Here is a 16,330-nt window from a genome sequence, read left to right as displayed (position 1 = left end):
CCGGGGCGGAAGAAGGTGCGGAGGTAATTCTCTGGCTCGCGTCGCCTCTACTCTCCTTTCCCGACTGACGTTGGACAACAAAGATGGCTGCAGGAACCAGCAACTACTGGGAAGGTGAGGGCGAGGCGTCCGTGTTGGTCTCGCCAGGAGGCAGAAGGGCTGGGTGGGGACGGGTCTGGGGGGAGGCGGCAGAGGAAAGAGCCTGGCCTCCGGAGCGGCCGAGCCGACGGGTGGGGCTTGTCTAATGGGAGCCCCGGCCCTGGGGGCTGAAGAGACGGACGGTCTGGGGCAGGGGGCTGACCCGAGAGGCAGCGAGACCTGAAGCAGGGGTTGGGCGGAGAGAGCGCAGCGGCGATGGAGTGGAAGAGGGTCCTGAGTCACTGGAGGAGAACTGGGTTGAGGGGCTAAGCGAACTTGGGCGAAGGGGTTTGGGGCACGAACTCTCGAGAGGAGACGGATTTTGAACGAGAATATCCCGAGCCCAGGAGGCTGGAAGAGTCAGCGTTTTAAGAGTTGAGGTCACTCACTGTTGGACGGTTGAGTAGGGTAAGGGAAAGAAGGAACTTGTCAGTCCGGTCCATCGAGGGAAGTTATATGAACGAAATGTCTCCTCCTGGGTCCCCCTGGGAGCTTCAGGCTAGGACTGCGAGGATTGGGTGTCGAGTCCCGTTTGAAGGCAGAGGAAATAACTTTACGCTCTGCTGTGGATAGGAGTTTTGTTAAAAAGAGAACGTTGAGAGAACCAGTGTGAATTGTAATGATTGCATTTGCTATACCTCTTCTGCAAAAAAACCCAAAAAACAAGAAACAACAACAACAAAAAACCGTCTTGTGATTTGACAAGTACGTTTATTTAATTGCTGAAAGTATGGGGGCGCCTGGGTGGCTCGGTCGTTAAGCGTCTGCCTTTGGCTCAGGTCATGATCCCGGGGTCCTGGGATCGAGCCCCGCATCGGGCTCCCTGCTCCGCGGGAAGCCTGCTTCTCCCTCTCCCTCTCCCCCTGCTTGTGTTCCCTCTCTCGCTGTGTCTCCGTCAAATAAATAAATAAAATTAAAAAAATAATAATTACTGAAAATATGTTCCGATAAAGTGGGCTCATGTAAAACTCACTCCTGGACCATGATGACGACCAGGGATCAGAGAAGGCTCATCTTTTTCTTTCAATTGTCTCTTTGCTTTATTACAATAGAAACTACTCTCCGAAGCCACTTGGAAACCACAAGTAAGAGTATTGTCACTATCAGCCCCTTGGTCTAAGAGCTTAATTCTAAGTTCATCCATATTTGCTTCTTACACTTTCAGAAGGCCTTTTACTTGATGTTTTGTATTAGGGAAGACAGTTAGTAGTTACAGAGAACCATGATTATAGTTTAAAACATGCATTTAAATGCCTATTTGAAATGTGTACTAGATAGAAAATATTTTTAAATTATGTACAAGTGACTATTGGTATCTTTAATGCTAGTCATTAGGCTATAGTTTTTTGAAGCGCCGTGCTATAATAATTATAGCAGCGTATTATTAACAACCTACTCTGTGCTTTAAGCATACGGTTACTAATGCACAGAAAAACCCTGAAGGTAGGGTCCTGGGATCCAGCACTATGTCTCACTCCGAGCTCAGCGGGGAGTCAGCTTGAGGATTTCTGTCCCTCTCCCTCTGCCCCTCCCCTGCTCATGCTCACACTTGTGCGGGCGCTCGCTCTCTCAAATAAATAAATAAATCTTAAAAAAAAAGTGGAGGTTCATAGGTTAAGTAGATTTTCAATAAATCTCAGAGTCAGTTCTCGGAATCTCAGAACATTAGGGTGAGCTAAGATTCTGAGACTTGGTCGTCTCTGACAAAATATGCTCCACTATATTATACTGCTTCCTACTTCTGGTTGCTGATAAATATATTGAAATAATGTTTTGTAATCCTCATTCCTGAAAGATGAGATCCTTACAATATTCCTTTCTACATTTCAGCCCTTTTAGTTTGAGGTCCACTTCCCCATGAATGAGAGTACTCACGTCTAGATGTAGGTTTCCCGCCTGGGGCTTCTCTTATACCAATGTTTCTGTTTGCTTCTATTCTTTTAAAACTTAGGCCCTTATTTTGCCATACTTATATTTGACCTTGTTAGTCACATAGTTTATTATTAATTTAAGAGTCTCTAAATTTCTTTCAGTAAACTTACTGAAAGACCAATTTTTAATCCTTTGTTAATGATTATTTTTCTTTAAGCTTCAGTTGCTAAGTCATTCTACTAAGAATTTCATAAGCTTTGGAATATAAAGAGATAGGAAAATCTCTGTCAAAAACAGTGATGGTTTCTTTTTAATGAAGTTAGTTTATAAATTGATGTAATGCTGGTCATAACCCATACTCAGTTTCTTTATGATTTGTATTCTCTTCTGTTTTCCCCCCAAATTACAGAATTTTAGGCATTGTTAGAGAAATAATTTCAGAGATGTTAGAATGTTTGTTGTCTAGCTATCTTTGGAATACAGGTGAAATTTTCCACCTCCCACTGTTTCTCCCCTTCTTGACCCATCTGAAGTTTAAATAAGAGACACTTTGCTTTTCTGGGTAAGTCTTTGGCTCTCTCCTTTTAACACTTTTCTTTATGGGGAATCTAGATCAATATATGATTATTTTCATAGTTTGTTTTCTTCAGAATAGTTTTGTAATTTTTATGCCTGCTGATGGACTTTTGTGTTTAATTATTTACTTCTGAAATTTTGTTAAAGATCTCAGGAAACAAGCTCGACAGCTGGAAAATGAACTTGACCTGAAACTAGTTTCCTTCAGTAAACTATGTACAAGTTACAGTCATAGCAGTGCCCGAGATGGAAGACGCGACAGGTATAGGTACTACCAGATTCTGTCTCTTATGCCTTAAACCATAGAATGTTTTAAAAGCATTAAAAAATAAACTAAAATATATAACTCTGTAACTTGACCAATTGGTGAATTTTTGGTATTTTATTTTTTTGTTACTGTTTATTTTAGTGATTTATAAAAATTCTTCTTAATTCTTGAGACTAGCATTCATTTGGGATCCTTAGGCAAAGGTTGTGATGGTGTTAGGAGGAAAATGCTAAGGCTTAAGAATGAGTTTCTCATTCTTTTTCTAGTTCAGCCAGTGTATGGTATATGGTTGATTTGCCCACATTGTATTTCTTATATCTCCTGGTTGCTAACTGGATCTGAGAAATTACCCAAATGTAAAGTATACATACTGCTATTCTGGTGTTTTAGAATGAATCTAATGCAGTGTGCATCCTCACTATTAATCATCCAAGCTATTTTTAATTTTGGTTCTTTTTTGAGAAACCGGAATACTACTGTATTGAACATACGGAAAATGTAATCTTATCTTTGAAACTTAGGCTCACTTTAGGCCATCTACTTGTTTAAAAAAAAATTAGGAAATATTTAGGACACTTAGAGAGGTATAAAGAATAATGGATCCTTATGTGCCTCTCTCCCTCTTTAAGAAATAATCATTATCAGTTCAGTTGATATCACTTATCAGTATCCCATTTTCTGCTTCCCCATAATCTCCTTTTTTTTTTTTTAAGAAAGATTTTATTTATTTATTTGACAGAGAGAAAGACAGTGAGAGAGGGAACACAAGCAGGGGGAGTGGGAGAGGGAGAAGCAGGCTTCCCGCAGAGCAGGGAGCCCGATGTGGGCCTCGATCCCAGGACCCTGGGATCATGACCTGAGCCGAAGGCAGACGCTTAATGACTGAGCCATCCAGGCGCCCCCCCATCTTCTTATGTTTTTACTACATATGTTTGGTTCCTAAACAATTTATGGTATCTTACTATAGTCATTTTGCAACTTGGTTTTGTTTAACATTATCTTTGTGATTAAGCTTTGGATACATTTAACTGGTATATTCATTTGCTACGTATAGTATCATACTGTGATTGTGTAGTTGTGTATTGTAATCTGTAGATGGACATTATTTCTAATTTTTGCTAATAATAGTAATAATTTTAATAGCTGACAGTGTTCATCATGTATCAGGTACTGGTTTGTTTTTGTTTTTTAAGATTTTATTTATTCATTTGACAGAGATACAGCAAGAGAGGGAACACAAGCAGGGCGAGTGGGAGAGGGAGAAGCAGGCTTCCCACGGACGGAGCAGGGAGCCTGATGTGGGGCTTGATCCCAGGACACTGGGATCATGACCTGAGCCAAAGGCAGATGCTTAACAACTGAGCCACCCAGGTGCTCCCCCCCCCCTTTTTTTAAGATTTTATCAGGTACTGTTTTAAGCGTTTTATATGAAGACTGCTAAGAACATTTTTACCTTTAAAAATATTGTATATCTAGCAGTGGAATTGCTGGTTGCAGAGTCGTTAGTTGTTACCCTTTTTTTTTATTTAACATACTTTTTTGAAGATTGGCAGTGGGTGGGATTTTTTTTCAGCTAATAATAATAGAACAATAAAAATTGAGCATGGGTTTGAACCCAGGTCTTCCTATCTCCAGAGCCTGTACTCTAAACATGTCTATGAACATTCCAACAAAAGACTCATTTGAACACCATAGCCAAAGTATTGATTCTTTTTAATAAGGGCACACGGAAAGCCTGCTTCTCCCTCCCCCACTTCCCCTGCTTGTGTTCCTTCTCTCGCTGTGTCTCTCTCTGTCAAATAAATAAACAAAATCTTAAAAAAAAAAAAAAGAATTTTAAAGAATTAAAGATAGTGAGGCCAACATATTGACTATAGGACCTAATAATAAGCCATTGACATGTCACATAGGTTTGACTGCAGTACATTGTTTTGGACTTACCTTTATTTAGCAAGTAAAGAAAATGAGGAAGGTTCTTTTGTATGTGTAAACTTAATTTTATCACTAGAAAGCATTTTTCCGAAATTTAAGTCTTCCACTTGACTATGCCAGTGAGTGTGCAATTTTAAAACTCTGAATTGTCAGGAGACACAATTACATGATGCTTTTTCTATATTTTCTGTGCTTCATGAACTTAATACTTTTACAACTCCTTTAAAGGGAAAACTATCTTGAAGACATTTCCTAAGAAATTCTACAGCAAATTGGGACTGACTTTGTAGATTCCTACGGCCCAACTCTCCCTTCAGTAAGAAGCCTAAGGCCGTGAGGATCAAGATCCAATGTTTATTTTAAAGTGTTTTGTTATTGCCCAAATTGCCCAGATTGTCATAATGAATAATCTTAGTGATGACCAGAATTTTTCATCTAGGAGTAACTTTTTTTTTTACTTTCTGTATTTTGAGAACTTTATGGTCTATGAATCATCACATACCTATAAAATGAATTCTAAAATTTAACTGAATCGTAGTATTACGGAGAAGAAGTTTTTGACCATTTCCCTGGACTTGTATACTCTGAGAATGGTGAATATAGAGATTGTTTCCTCATTCATTCAAGTATTTAATGGGTATCTACCATGTGCCAGGCACTATTCTAGGTGCTTGCCATATGTCTGTGAACAGGCAGTTTACCTCTTCATGGAGCTCACATTCGTTGGCCCATTGTTCTTTTTCATATATCTGGTAGGGGAGGATCTGTATTAGTAGTATTTAGAGCATTTTTGCCTGGGCACATTCTAAGAGATAACCACAGAACTTTGGGTTGGCTTTGAAATATAAAGAACTCGATATTTGGATATATTTTAAGGCAAGTAAATTGAAATATTTTAAGAAATACAAATTTGGACCTAATTAAACATCTTAAAGTAAAAATCCTTTTTATTAGCTACTTTTTGGTTATTTCGTTGCCCATTACTATTGCTGTGGAATTGTATGTGGAGAAGGGAAATAGTAGCTAAAGTGTTTTTTTGATGTTAAACTGATGATTTAATCAGTTTTCATTCACCACACCCAAGCACTGTCACTGAGCAGGACAAAGTCTTCAGTAAGATTGAAGACCATTGTCATTGCCTGTCTACTTATCTGTGTTCAGTATAACTGAGATCTCTATTGAGCTGCTCACATGATAATGCATACCATTTGGGGACCAAATGAAGGTTAGTGGTTCTTCAGAAGAGGCAGGACAAATTTCCTGGACATCTGGTTTTGGAATTTGAATCTGTCAAACATAAGTTTCACTTGTAAAAAGTTAGATTTTTGACTGACTATTCAGGTTAGAAGACAGTTGACATTTTTGTAAAAAAAACCCTGAAACGATTGCATAATACAAGTGGAAATGTAGAGAGTTGGTACTGAAACTTACCTGCTGGACATGGCTATCTATATTAGACTTAAAGCCAGTTCCTGATTACTTAATAACTAGGTATCCAATCTGTGGATTATGTAAATCTCAATTTTATTTCTTTTTGGTTAAGAGTCGAGGAAAGAAGAGAGAACTTAATTTGAGGAACCATTATTGCTTTGGAGTAAAAATTTAAAAGATTGTTCCTCACAGATCCCATAACATAATCCATAATACCTTTTATGCCTCCTTTTATTTGTAGTACTACTTAGTTCTACACTTTTGTTTCACATACTTTTAGATTCAGCATTCAGTTGGGCACTGCCATTGCTTAAGTTACTTTCATTTGGGAAATAATAAACAAACATTTGGAATTTCTTTACATTATTAAGGTTAGATGTATGTGTTAAAGTTCAGGAAAATCTTATAATTATATTTTATACTGGGGGTACTTGGGTGGCTCAGTCAGTTAAGCATCCGACTCTTGATTTCAGCTCAGGTCATGATCTCAGAGTCATGAGATCGAGCCCTGCATTAGGCTCTGTACTGGGCGTAGAGCCTGCTTAAGATTCTCCCTCCCTGGGGCGCCTGGGTGGCTCAGTTGGTTAAGCGACTGCCTTCGGCTCAGGTCATGATCCTGGAGTCCCTGGATCGAGTCCCGCATCGGGCTCCCTGCTCGGCAGGGAGGCTGCTTCTCCCTCTGACCCTCCCCCCTCTCATGTGCTCTCTGTCTCTCTCATTCTCTCTGTCTCAAATAAATAAATAAAATCTTAAAAATAAAATAAAATAAAGATTCTCCCTCCCTTTGCCCCTTGCTGCCTGCCCCCCCCCACATGTATGCATGGGCTCTCTCTCAAAAAAAAATTATATTTTATACTGAATTTAATATTTAGAATGTGTGTGATCTTTATAGGAAAACTTCTGTAAAAGTTACAGCTTCTTAAACAGAGAATGTCTGTGGGGTTCCACTTGACTTCTTTAAGAATAATTACCTTATTATTTTAAGTATGTTTATAAAGGATTAGGTTTAAGTAATGGATTCTCTTTAATGGAACTTCTCTTTAGCTCTGACACAACACCCCTTTTAAATGGATCAAGCCAAGACAGAATGTTTGAAACAATGGCAATTGAGATTGAACAGCTTTTGGCAAGGGTAAGTACTTTCTGTTAAATGGCTATTTTACTAGTTAACTGTGTTAATCAGTTGTTAGATATGGTACTAGATTATATTAATGCAGACCTGTTTATTGAAATCACCCTTTCATCCAAGATACGTGCCTGCCCAGGCCCCTTGAATTTAGATTATAGCCATTCTCAGGTCTTATGGGTATTATTTTAGGCTTTCTGGACTATTGGGAGAAAATACTGAATCCTTATCTGTCATTTTGGCTTTGGTTTTGGGGTGGTTTTTTTGTTTGCTTTGCCAGTAGCTGAAAGAGCATACAGGCAAATAATTTACTTTTATCTCTTTATAGTGCTTTTTAAAATATTTTGATTGGTTTTCTTTTTCTTCCTCTTTTTAGCTTACAGGAGTAAATGATAAAATGGCAGAATATACCAACAGTGCAGGTGTCCCATCTTTGAATGCAGCACTGATGCATACGTTACAGAGACATAGAGATATATTGCAGGTAATATATTGGGCTTGAGATTTTTAAGTTATTGTAGTGTTTTTTTTAAATCTCTGAATAGAATGTGTATACATGTATTTAAGAGAATAAAGAGAAGAATCTTCTGAGATAATAATATTATGCTGTAGAAATTTGTCTTGTTTCACTTTTTTTTCCCTTGGTATAATAAAATTCTGAAAATATCTGATAGCTCTTGCTTTGCTTGGTAAAAATGAACAATATTCATCACTAGGTAAATATACTTCTACTCTGGGAGACCTTGCTAGCTAGCAATAACAGTGAAATAGCCAATGGTCATGCATAGGCCATAATATGTTGGTTTAGAGTATACTTTCATCAGGCTTTGAAGATAATGTGTGGAAGGGAGGTAATTTACTATATTCAGTATGTTGTTTGGGAAAATATTAAAAGTGTACCAACAAAATGAAATAAATTATTACATACAGATGTGTTAAAAATAGAGTAGTACAAATAGGAAGGCAAATTTTTTTTTTTAAAGATTTTATTTATTTATTTGACAGAGACACAGCGAGAGAGGGAACACAAGCGGGGGGAGTGGGAGAGAGAGAAGCAGACTTCCCACTGAGCAGGGAGCCCGATGCGGGGCTCGATCCCAGGACCCTGGGATCCTGACCTGAGCTGAAGGCAGACGCTTAACGACTGAGCCACCCAGGTGCCCCGGAAAATGTTTTTAATATTGAAAAAATTCAGCCATCATTTCTAATTTTTAAAACTCTTGTAAAAATAGGAGTAGGAGGATACTTTATTTACCTAAGGCAAAATGTGTATATCAAATTAAAGCTAGCATGATGCTTAATGATAAAGCACTGAAAGCATTCCCCTTGAAGAAAGAAACAAGATAAAGAGATCCCCAATCACCACAGATGTTTATTATTGTTTTGGAAGTTCTTGGTGGTACAGTTAGACAGAGATATAAGTAAACAAGATCTAAATAGTGACAAAGAAGAGGCAAAACTTATATTATGTAGCAGTGAAACGATCTAACACAACCAAGAAAAACAACTAAAAAAAAAGAAACAAATTAAGATGGTAGATTATAAAATTAATGTATTAAAGCAGGTAGTTTTCCTACATAAAACCAATAACCTTTGAGAAAATATAATGGAAGAAACTAAAATCCTAGTGTATAAATTTAATAAGAATGACTAGGAGTTGCATGTATAAAACTTTATTGAGGAAAATAAAAAAAGATTTAAGTAAAGGAAAAAATTACTCTGCCTTTGGATAGGAAGATTTCTCTCTAAATCAACCTGTAAATTGAGTGCCTTCCAAATGGAAAAAGAGGTTTATGTTCTTTTTTTTTTTTTAATTGGCAAAATGACATCAAAGTTCATTTGGAATCACAGACATATGAGTGTAACCAAGAAAAAAAATGTGAGAATGAAGATAAGTAGTAAAGGATGCCTAGTTCTGCCAGATATTAAAACCTATTAAGATGGTAGAAGAATTAGGGGCACCTGGGTGGCTCAGTCCTTGGGCGTCTGCCTTCGGCTCAGGTCATGATCCCAGGGTCCTGGGAGCGAGCCCCACATCGGGCTGCCTGGTTGGCCAGGAGCCTGCTTCTCCCTCTCCCACTCCCCCTGCTTGTGTTCCCTCTCTCGCTGTCTCTCTCTCTCTGTCAAATAAATAAATTAAGGGGAAAAAAAAAAGAAGCTAGAAGAATTAAGACAGTTTGATTCTGGAGAAAAAAGATATACCAATAGAAGAGAACAGAGTTCACATGGAAATTAAGTTTCTGATAAAGGTGGTATTTTATTTAATTAATTTATTTATTTATTTATTTATTTTAAGATTTTTTCTTTAAAGATTTTATTTATTTATTTGAGACAGAGAGAGAGTATAAGCAGGGGGAGCCGCAGAGAGGGAGAAGCAGGCTTCCTCCTGAGCAGGGAGCCCAACATGGGGCTCGATCCTAGGACTCTGGGTGCCTGGGTGGCTCAGTCAGTTAAGCATCTGCCTTCAGCTCAGGTCATGATCCCAGGGTCCTGGGATTGAGCCCCACATCCGGCTCTCTGCTCAATGGGGAGCCTGCTTCTCCCTCTACCCCTGCTTGTGCTCTCTCTCTCTTTGTCAAAGAAAGAAAGAAAGAAAGAAAATCTTAAAAAAAGAAAAAAAGAAATTCTACATTTCTAAACAATACCTAGTAACAGAAACTAAGAAATGTCTGATTTGCTTAATGTACAGAGAACTAATAGAAATAAAAAGATAACCTAATAGGAAAATGGGCAAAGTATACGAACTGGCTGTTTACAGAAAATGTCCCAAACCATAAAAAGATGTTTCCACATGCCAAAAGGAAAATAAACAAATTAAAATGAGATAGGATTTTTCACCTGTCAGAATAGCAAATATTGAAACATCTGTAGCACATTACAAGAATATAGAAAAATGGACCTCATCCAGTATTGCCGGGAACATAAATTGGTGGTCTTTCTAGAAGGCAGTTTAGCACTATCAAAATTTAAATGTAAGATTCTTTGATCCACTTTTGTTAGGCACTTACTCTTTAAATACACTTTAAAAAGAGTAAGAGTACAGTAAAATATATATACAGGAATGTTTATTTTTCAAACAGCATTTTTTAAACAAAAACAGTAACTAAAATGTTTACTGGTAGGGAATTGACTAAACTATGGCAGTCATAAGATAGAATTCGGTACAGCTATTAAAAAGAATATAGATTTCTGTCTGTTAATATGAAAAGATTACTTGATACCTTATGAACTACTGAAAAGAAGGTATATAACAGAATACAGCTGACCCTTGAACAATGCAAGGATTAAGGGTGCTGACACCCTGCCTCTGCACTCCTGTGCAGTCGAAAATTTGCATGTAACTTTTGACTTCCTAAAAACTTAAGTACTGGTAGTCTCCTGGTGACTAGAAGCCTAACATAAACAGTTGGTTAGCACATACTTTGTATGTTATACGTATTATATACTGTATTCTTACAATAAAATAAGTTAGAGAAATGTTATTTAATAGTGATGAGGGGCTCCCTGCTCAGCGGGGAGTCTGCTTCTCCCTCTGACCCTCCTGCCTCTCATGCTCTCTGTCTCTCATTCTCTCTCTCAAAGAAATAAAATCTTAAAAAAAAATAAAAATGATAAGGAAAGGGGCGCCTGGGTGGCTCAGTCAGTTAAGTGTCTGCCTTTGGCTTAGGTCATGATCCCAGAGTCCTGGGATCGAGCCCCGCATCGGGCTCCCTGCTCAGCGGGGAGCCTGCTTCTCCCTCTCTCTCTGCCTGCTGCTCTACTTACTTGTGTTCTCTCTGTCAAATAAATAAATAAAAATTTTCAAAAATGGTAAGGAAAATGTATTTACAGAACTGCACTGTAAGAAAAATCCGCATATAATGGACCTGCGCATTTTCAAATCTGTGTTGTTCAAGGATCAACTGTAGTTTGATTTCTTTAGCATAAGTGAAAGAAAAAATAGGAAGCTTGTATACACAGAAACATAATTCCTGAAAGAAAATACAAGAAAGTGATCCGAGTTATGAGCTGTAGAGCAGGATGGTTTTTATTTTTGTTCCTTTTGGTGCTCTTTTAGTATTCTCTCCATGTTCATTTATATTTTTGTGTTTAGAGGGGAAGTAGGGGCTTTCTGGGAGATGGGATTATGATTTTCATCTTCTCTATACACATTTCTGAATTTTAAAAAGTAATGAATATTCCTTAATCTCTTAAAAGTATGGTAGTAGAAGGAGAAAGGAAAATATTTGAAGATTATTTTGTTCTTTACTTTTGGTTCTCTTCTTCCTTTGACTGGTTTAGGAATTAAATTTCTGTGGAAATTCCAAAAAGATGAAATATGAAAATAAGCCCCATTGGGTGTACACTAATAAGGAGAAAGAGCCCCTCAAGTTTTATCCTAGGCTATTTGGAATCATTTATCTTAAAGTTGTTTTTTTCTTTATAATTCTGTCCCATAAGACAAAGTACTAGAAGATACAAAGGATAGTGATTTAGTGGTACTGTTACCCTAACACTGAATTGTTTTCATTTGAAAGAAATTGGTCACTCTTCAGGAAAGGGATTATAATGTTATTTTTACTTAACTATTTGATTCTTTTTTTTTTTTTTAAGATTTTATTTATTTATTTGAGAGAGAATGAGAGAGAGAGAGCATGAGAGGGGGGAGGGTCAGAGGGAGAAGCAGACTCCCCGCCCGATGCAGGACTTGATCCCGGGACCCCAGGATCATGACCTGAGCCGAAGGCAGTCGCTTAACCAACTGAGCCACCCAGGCACCCAACTATTTGATTCTTAAATAGCAGTTTTCTTGACAGAAATTTATAATATGATGACAATACATAATTGGTTCAATAAGAGGAAAATATATAATGAGCTTATGTTGAGATTGGATATGATTTATTGCAGGATTATACACATGAATTCCATAAAACCAAAGCAAACTTCGTGGCAATACGGGAAAGGGAGAATCTCATGGGATCAGTACGAAAGGATATTGAGTAAGTTACCTTTTATGTTATTTTGTAGGATGTTTATTCGGATTTAGATTTAGAGCATATCAGTGATTAACAGTAAATTAAGTAGCACAACCATGATTTCGATTTCAAGGTTTCTAATTCTCATTTTATAGAGAATTCTCTGAATCTCATTTCACTGTTCTTTAAACATTGCTGAATCTAATCTACTTTCCTGGTCTTCTCTCCAGCTTGCCCTAGTTTTATCATTGGCTCCTGCCAACCTTGACTTCACTGTGTTAATTCAGAGTCCTTAGATGCTATAGTCACAAGTTTTTCTCTGATCTCCTAACATCCACCTTAATAATGATATTGCCAATAACTGAAGCTCTCTCTGTTTCCCTTTCTGATTACCACCTATCCCCCTACCCTCTTTCTTGCCCTAACACTTACATATATATGTATCTCAGAGTAATTTCAGTAACCTTTATTTCTCTGGAATTTGAAGTATCTGTGCTTTCCAGGTTTTATTCAGGCTTCATAGCCACATGTCAAATTATTTAAGAACTTCCAATGTTTTTATGTTAATCTCAATCCATAATTTTAAAGATTTGTTCATCCATCCCTTTACCTCACTGAATCTAACCCTTGATCTCAGGTTGTGAGACCCAGCCCCCACTTTGGGCTCCGCACTCAGCACAGAGTCTGCTTGTCCCTCTCCCTCTCCTTCTTCCCCCACTCCCTCCCTCTCTCTCTCTCAAATAAATAAATAAAATCTTTAAAAAAAAAAATGAAATGTTTTTCACAACTGAACACAACTAATAAGGTAAATCCATTGGGCATCTAATTAAAACTGAAGACTTTCCACTTTTGGACCATCTATTGATGCCTATCATTGTCTCACTTGTGATAAATTTATGATACTTACATATCATAAGTAATTATTACCTTGTGTTTCATAAACATATCTATGATATACATTACCATATCATAAGCTAATCCTAGAGATCCTTTATTTTGTTACAACAGTAAGACAGTTTTGCAACAGAAATAATTTCATATTCATTGCATTCATACTTTTTGCTCAAAACTAATCAAGGATTATCCAACCATCAGAGTTATGTTCCTATCCCCAGAAATTATCTTGGAAAATTAATTTTTGTTTGTCTCTGTTCTGTTTTTTTAATGTTTAGTCTTACGTACTTTGTGGAACATGTAGGAGTAAAAAAAACATTTTTGCCATAATTAGATATTTTGTAATATTTTTAGTTCTCAGGAACATGTAAGTCTTTTGTTTAATATCTGTACAGACTATTTATGTATGTATTTTCAGGTATACATTGAAAACCAGTGTAGGGGACAGCCTTTAATGTTTAGGCATTTTCCTCCCTCAAAATTTGTGGGAATTGTTAGAATATAGCCCACTGTAGTAACTTGCTTTCTGAAAAACAGTCATAAAAGGGACATGTTCATCCATTCATTAAACTGTTTCCTGATTACCAGCCATGAGTTAAGACTCTAGATCAGTCACAGTAGAAGCTAGAAATGAAAAGACCAACTTGGCCCTCCTGGAGTTTATAATCTAGGTGCTAGAAGGGAGTAAGACATGTATTCAAATTAATATAATATGAAGCAGAATATGATTAGTGAGATGAGATATAGTAGTAATAACTGACATTTTAAAGTTTTTTGCAGTTGTACACTACTTTTCCATATATTACCTCTTTTCTGGCTTCATATAGTCTTTTGGTATAGATAGAAATTATTAGTACCATTTTATAAAACTAGATATTAAGAGACTTGTATAAGTTTAACTGGGTAATAAATGATGCAAGTATAGATTTAAATCTAGATCACCCGTCTTCAGGGCACCTGCCTGGCTCTGTCAGAGGAGTGCGTGACTCTTGATCTCGGGCTTAAAAATAAAAAATCTTAAAAAAAAGTAAATCATCTGTCTTGCAAGTCCTGTGTGTTCTTGGTTATCTCATGCTGCTTTTCCTGGGGTTTTCTTTCCTTCTGTGCTTTGCAAATCAGCACTGCCTCTCAGCCAGTAGTTTAGTTTTATCAGCGTGACCCTCTTTTTTTTGTCTTACTATACATGTGTGCGGTTTCTTGAATTTTTTATTTTGTTCTTGTTACTTTAATGTGAGTAAAGAGCAGAAACATGAAAGTGGTGATAGTAACGATAAAAAGCATTTTCTTGTAAATTTTAGTGCATTTAAGGCCAAGACAGAAATCCTTAAGTATGCCAAAATTGGCAGATCTTAAGCTTCATTTTAGCTCTACAGGCTCTGGTTAATAGACTGCACATACCAATGTGAAGGAAAACATTCCATGGCAGTAGCTTCCTGTCCCATGGGCTATGTAGTAATAAGTTTAAACTTCTACGTCCACTTGGAGAAAGAAAATAAAGATATAATAATAGACAAAAATAATAATAATAGACAAAGGCAAGTAAGGTTTTTGTTTGTTTAAAATGTTGGGTTATTTTGGTGAAAAATAATAAACAGCCCTAAATTAGAGAGGCAATTATATTTATTTATTATGGATGTCATTTTTAGAAGATGAAAATGATCAAACATTTTAACTTCATTCAAAACTATGGAGAGGATGGGGCGCCTGGGTGGCTCAGTCGTTAAGCGTCTGCCTTCGGCTCAGGTCATGATCCCAGCGTCCTGGGATCCAGCCCCACATTGGGCTCTCTGCTCCGCGGGAAGCCTGCTTCTCCCTCTCCCATTCCCCCTGCTTGTGTTCCCTCTCCCGCTGTGTCTCTCTCTGTCAAATAAATAAATAAAATCTTAAAAAAAAAAAAAAAAATCTATGGAGAGGTTCAATTTCCCTACTTTGGATATTACTAGAGTCAGTCACTTCTGTTTTGCAGTATCTGCCAAAGATGTTCTTGAATTTTCTCTATTTTATTCTAGGTCATATAAAAGTGGGTCTGGAATAAACAACAGAAGAACTGAACTATTTTTGAAAGAACATGACCACCTTCGAAAGTAAGTATTATTGTATACATACATACCATGCAGCTTCCCATACTTACTAATTCCTTTATTGACATAACAAACATTTTTTGTTTTTTATAGCAAGTGTTTTATCAGTGCTAACTCATTTAATTCTCCTAACGACCCTATTTGGTAAAAGTGGAATTGTAACTGTTCCAGCTATTAATTAGGAAAGATATTATGCTATCGAATATCCAAAATCTGCATTCACATCACTTAATTGTTACTTGTAATATATCTTTTATTGCCTTAATGTTTCTTTTCTTTAGCAAGTCTATCCCTCTAATAAATTTGTTCACTACTGTAGATTATTACTGTAGATTATATAGTAATGATGCTGATAATGACTTATGTTTGAATGGCCTGTTACCACTTATATATGCCAAGAAGCTTTATAAAGAGTAATAGGCTATACATCAAATCCAAAGAAATTATCTGATTATCCAGGAATTCAGAAGAAAGTGCCTAAAAACTTGGATGAACTATGTATATGTTGTAAAACAAGTCACCATATTCTGTCCCTTTTTCGTGTATGTTTTTCTCTTCAAGCTACTGGTTTCTGTAATATTTTCTCTGTGTTTTGTTGTAGAACTTAAGGGTCAGAAAGTTACTTATCTCTATTCAGCCTCTAAGCCCTTGAGCATCTAGTATCCATTATAATTAAATGTTACAAATTATGTTGATATTTGCTGCTGAATGTCATAAATTAATCATGTCTGTATGAGCTTAATGTACTATTCAATTTATTTTTCTTTAAAAATCACTACTTTACATATAAGGTGTTGTAATCAGAACACGGAAAAATCAAAACCTTTGTAGAAGCCTAGGTTCTAAAAAAAAATTTTTTTTTTTTTTAATTTAAAAAATTAAAAAATAGAAGCCTGGGTTCCTCTGGTGTTGGATATAGTTTAGTGTTCTTTCTTAATCTGTTGAATGTTATTGATTGGCACAAGGGGGCAGTCTTCCCTAGAGTATGTTTAGTTTATACTTAATTCCTAGCTTTGGTAGTTCTTTTTGTATTTGATAAAACCATCATAAAAGGAAG

General features: G+C 36.8%; 1 protein-coding gene across 7 annotated transcripts in view; it reads left to right on the top strand.

Annotated features, from left to right (window-relative positions):
• Positions 1 to 16,330, top strand: part of GOSR1 (golgi SNAP receptor complex member 1) — a 57,050-nt gene continuing 40,720 nt past the window's right edge. Inside the window, exons 1-7 of one of the 7 annotated variants that reach the window (XM_035027644.1) lie at positions 1 to 114; positions 1,191 to 1,223; positions 2,734 to 2,854; positions 7,262 to 7,349; positions 7,720 to 7,827; positions 12,231 to 12,322; positions 15,202 to 15,276. In XM_035027644.1, coding sequence (XP_034883535.1) covers positions 84 to 114; positions 1,191 to 1,223; positions 2,734 to 2,854; positions 7,262 to 7,349; positions 7,720 to 7,827; positions 12,231 to 12,322; positions 15,202 to 15,276 — 548 coding nt within the window. In that variant the 5' untranslated portion in view covers positions 1 to 83. Of the gene's footprint in view, positions 115 to 1,190; positions 1,224 to 2,310; positions 2,573 to 2,733; positions 2,855 to 7,261; positions 7,350 to 7,719; positions 7,828 to 12,230; positions 12,323 to 15,201; positions 15,277 to 16,330 lie in introns of those variants that run through there. The other 6 variants (XM_035027640.1, XM_035027641.1, XM_035027642.1 and 3 more) reach the window with 6 other exon arrangements.

The sequence above is a fragment of the Mirounga leonina genome, unplaced genomic scaffold (genome assembly GCF_011800145.1).
Source record: "Mirounga leonina isolate KUSES-001 unplaced genomic scaffold, KU_Mleo_1.0 Mir_200, whole genome shotgun sequence".
NCBI classification, from domain to species: domain Eukaryota; kingdom Metazoa; phylum Chordata; class Mammalia; order Carnivora; family Phocidae; genus Mirounga; species Mirounga leonina.
The sequence above is the reverse complement of the archived record's forward strand: the minus strand, read 5'-3'. Positions and strand labels throughout refer to the sequence as shown.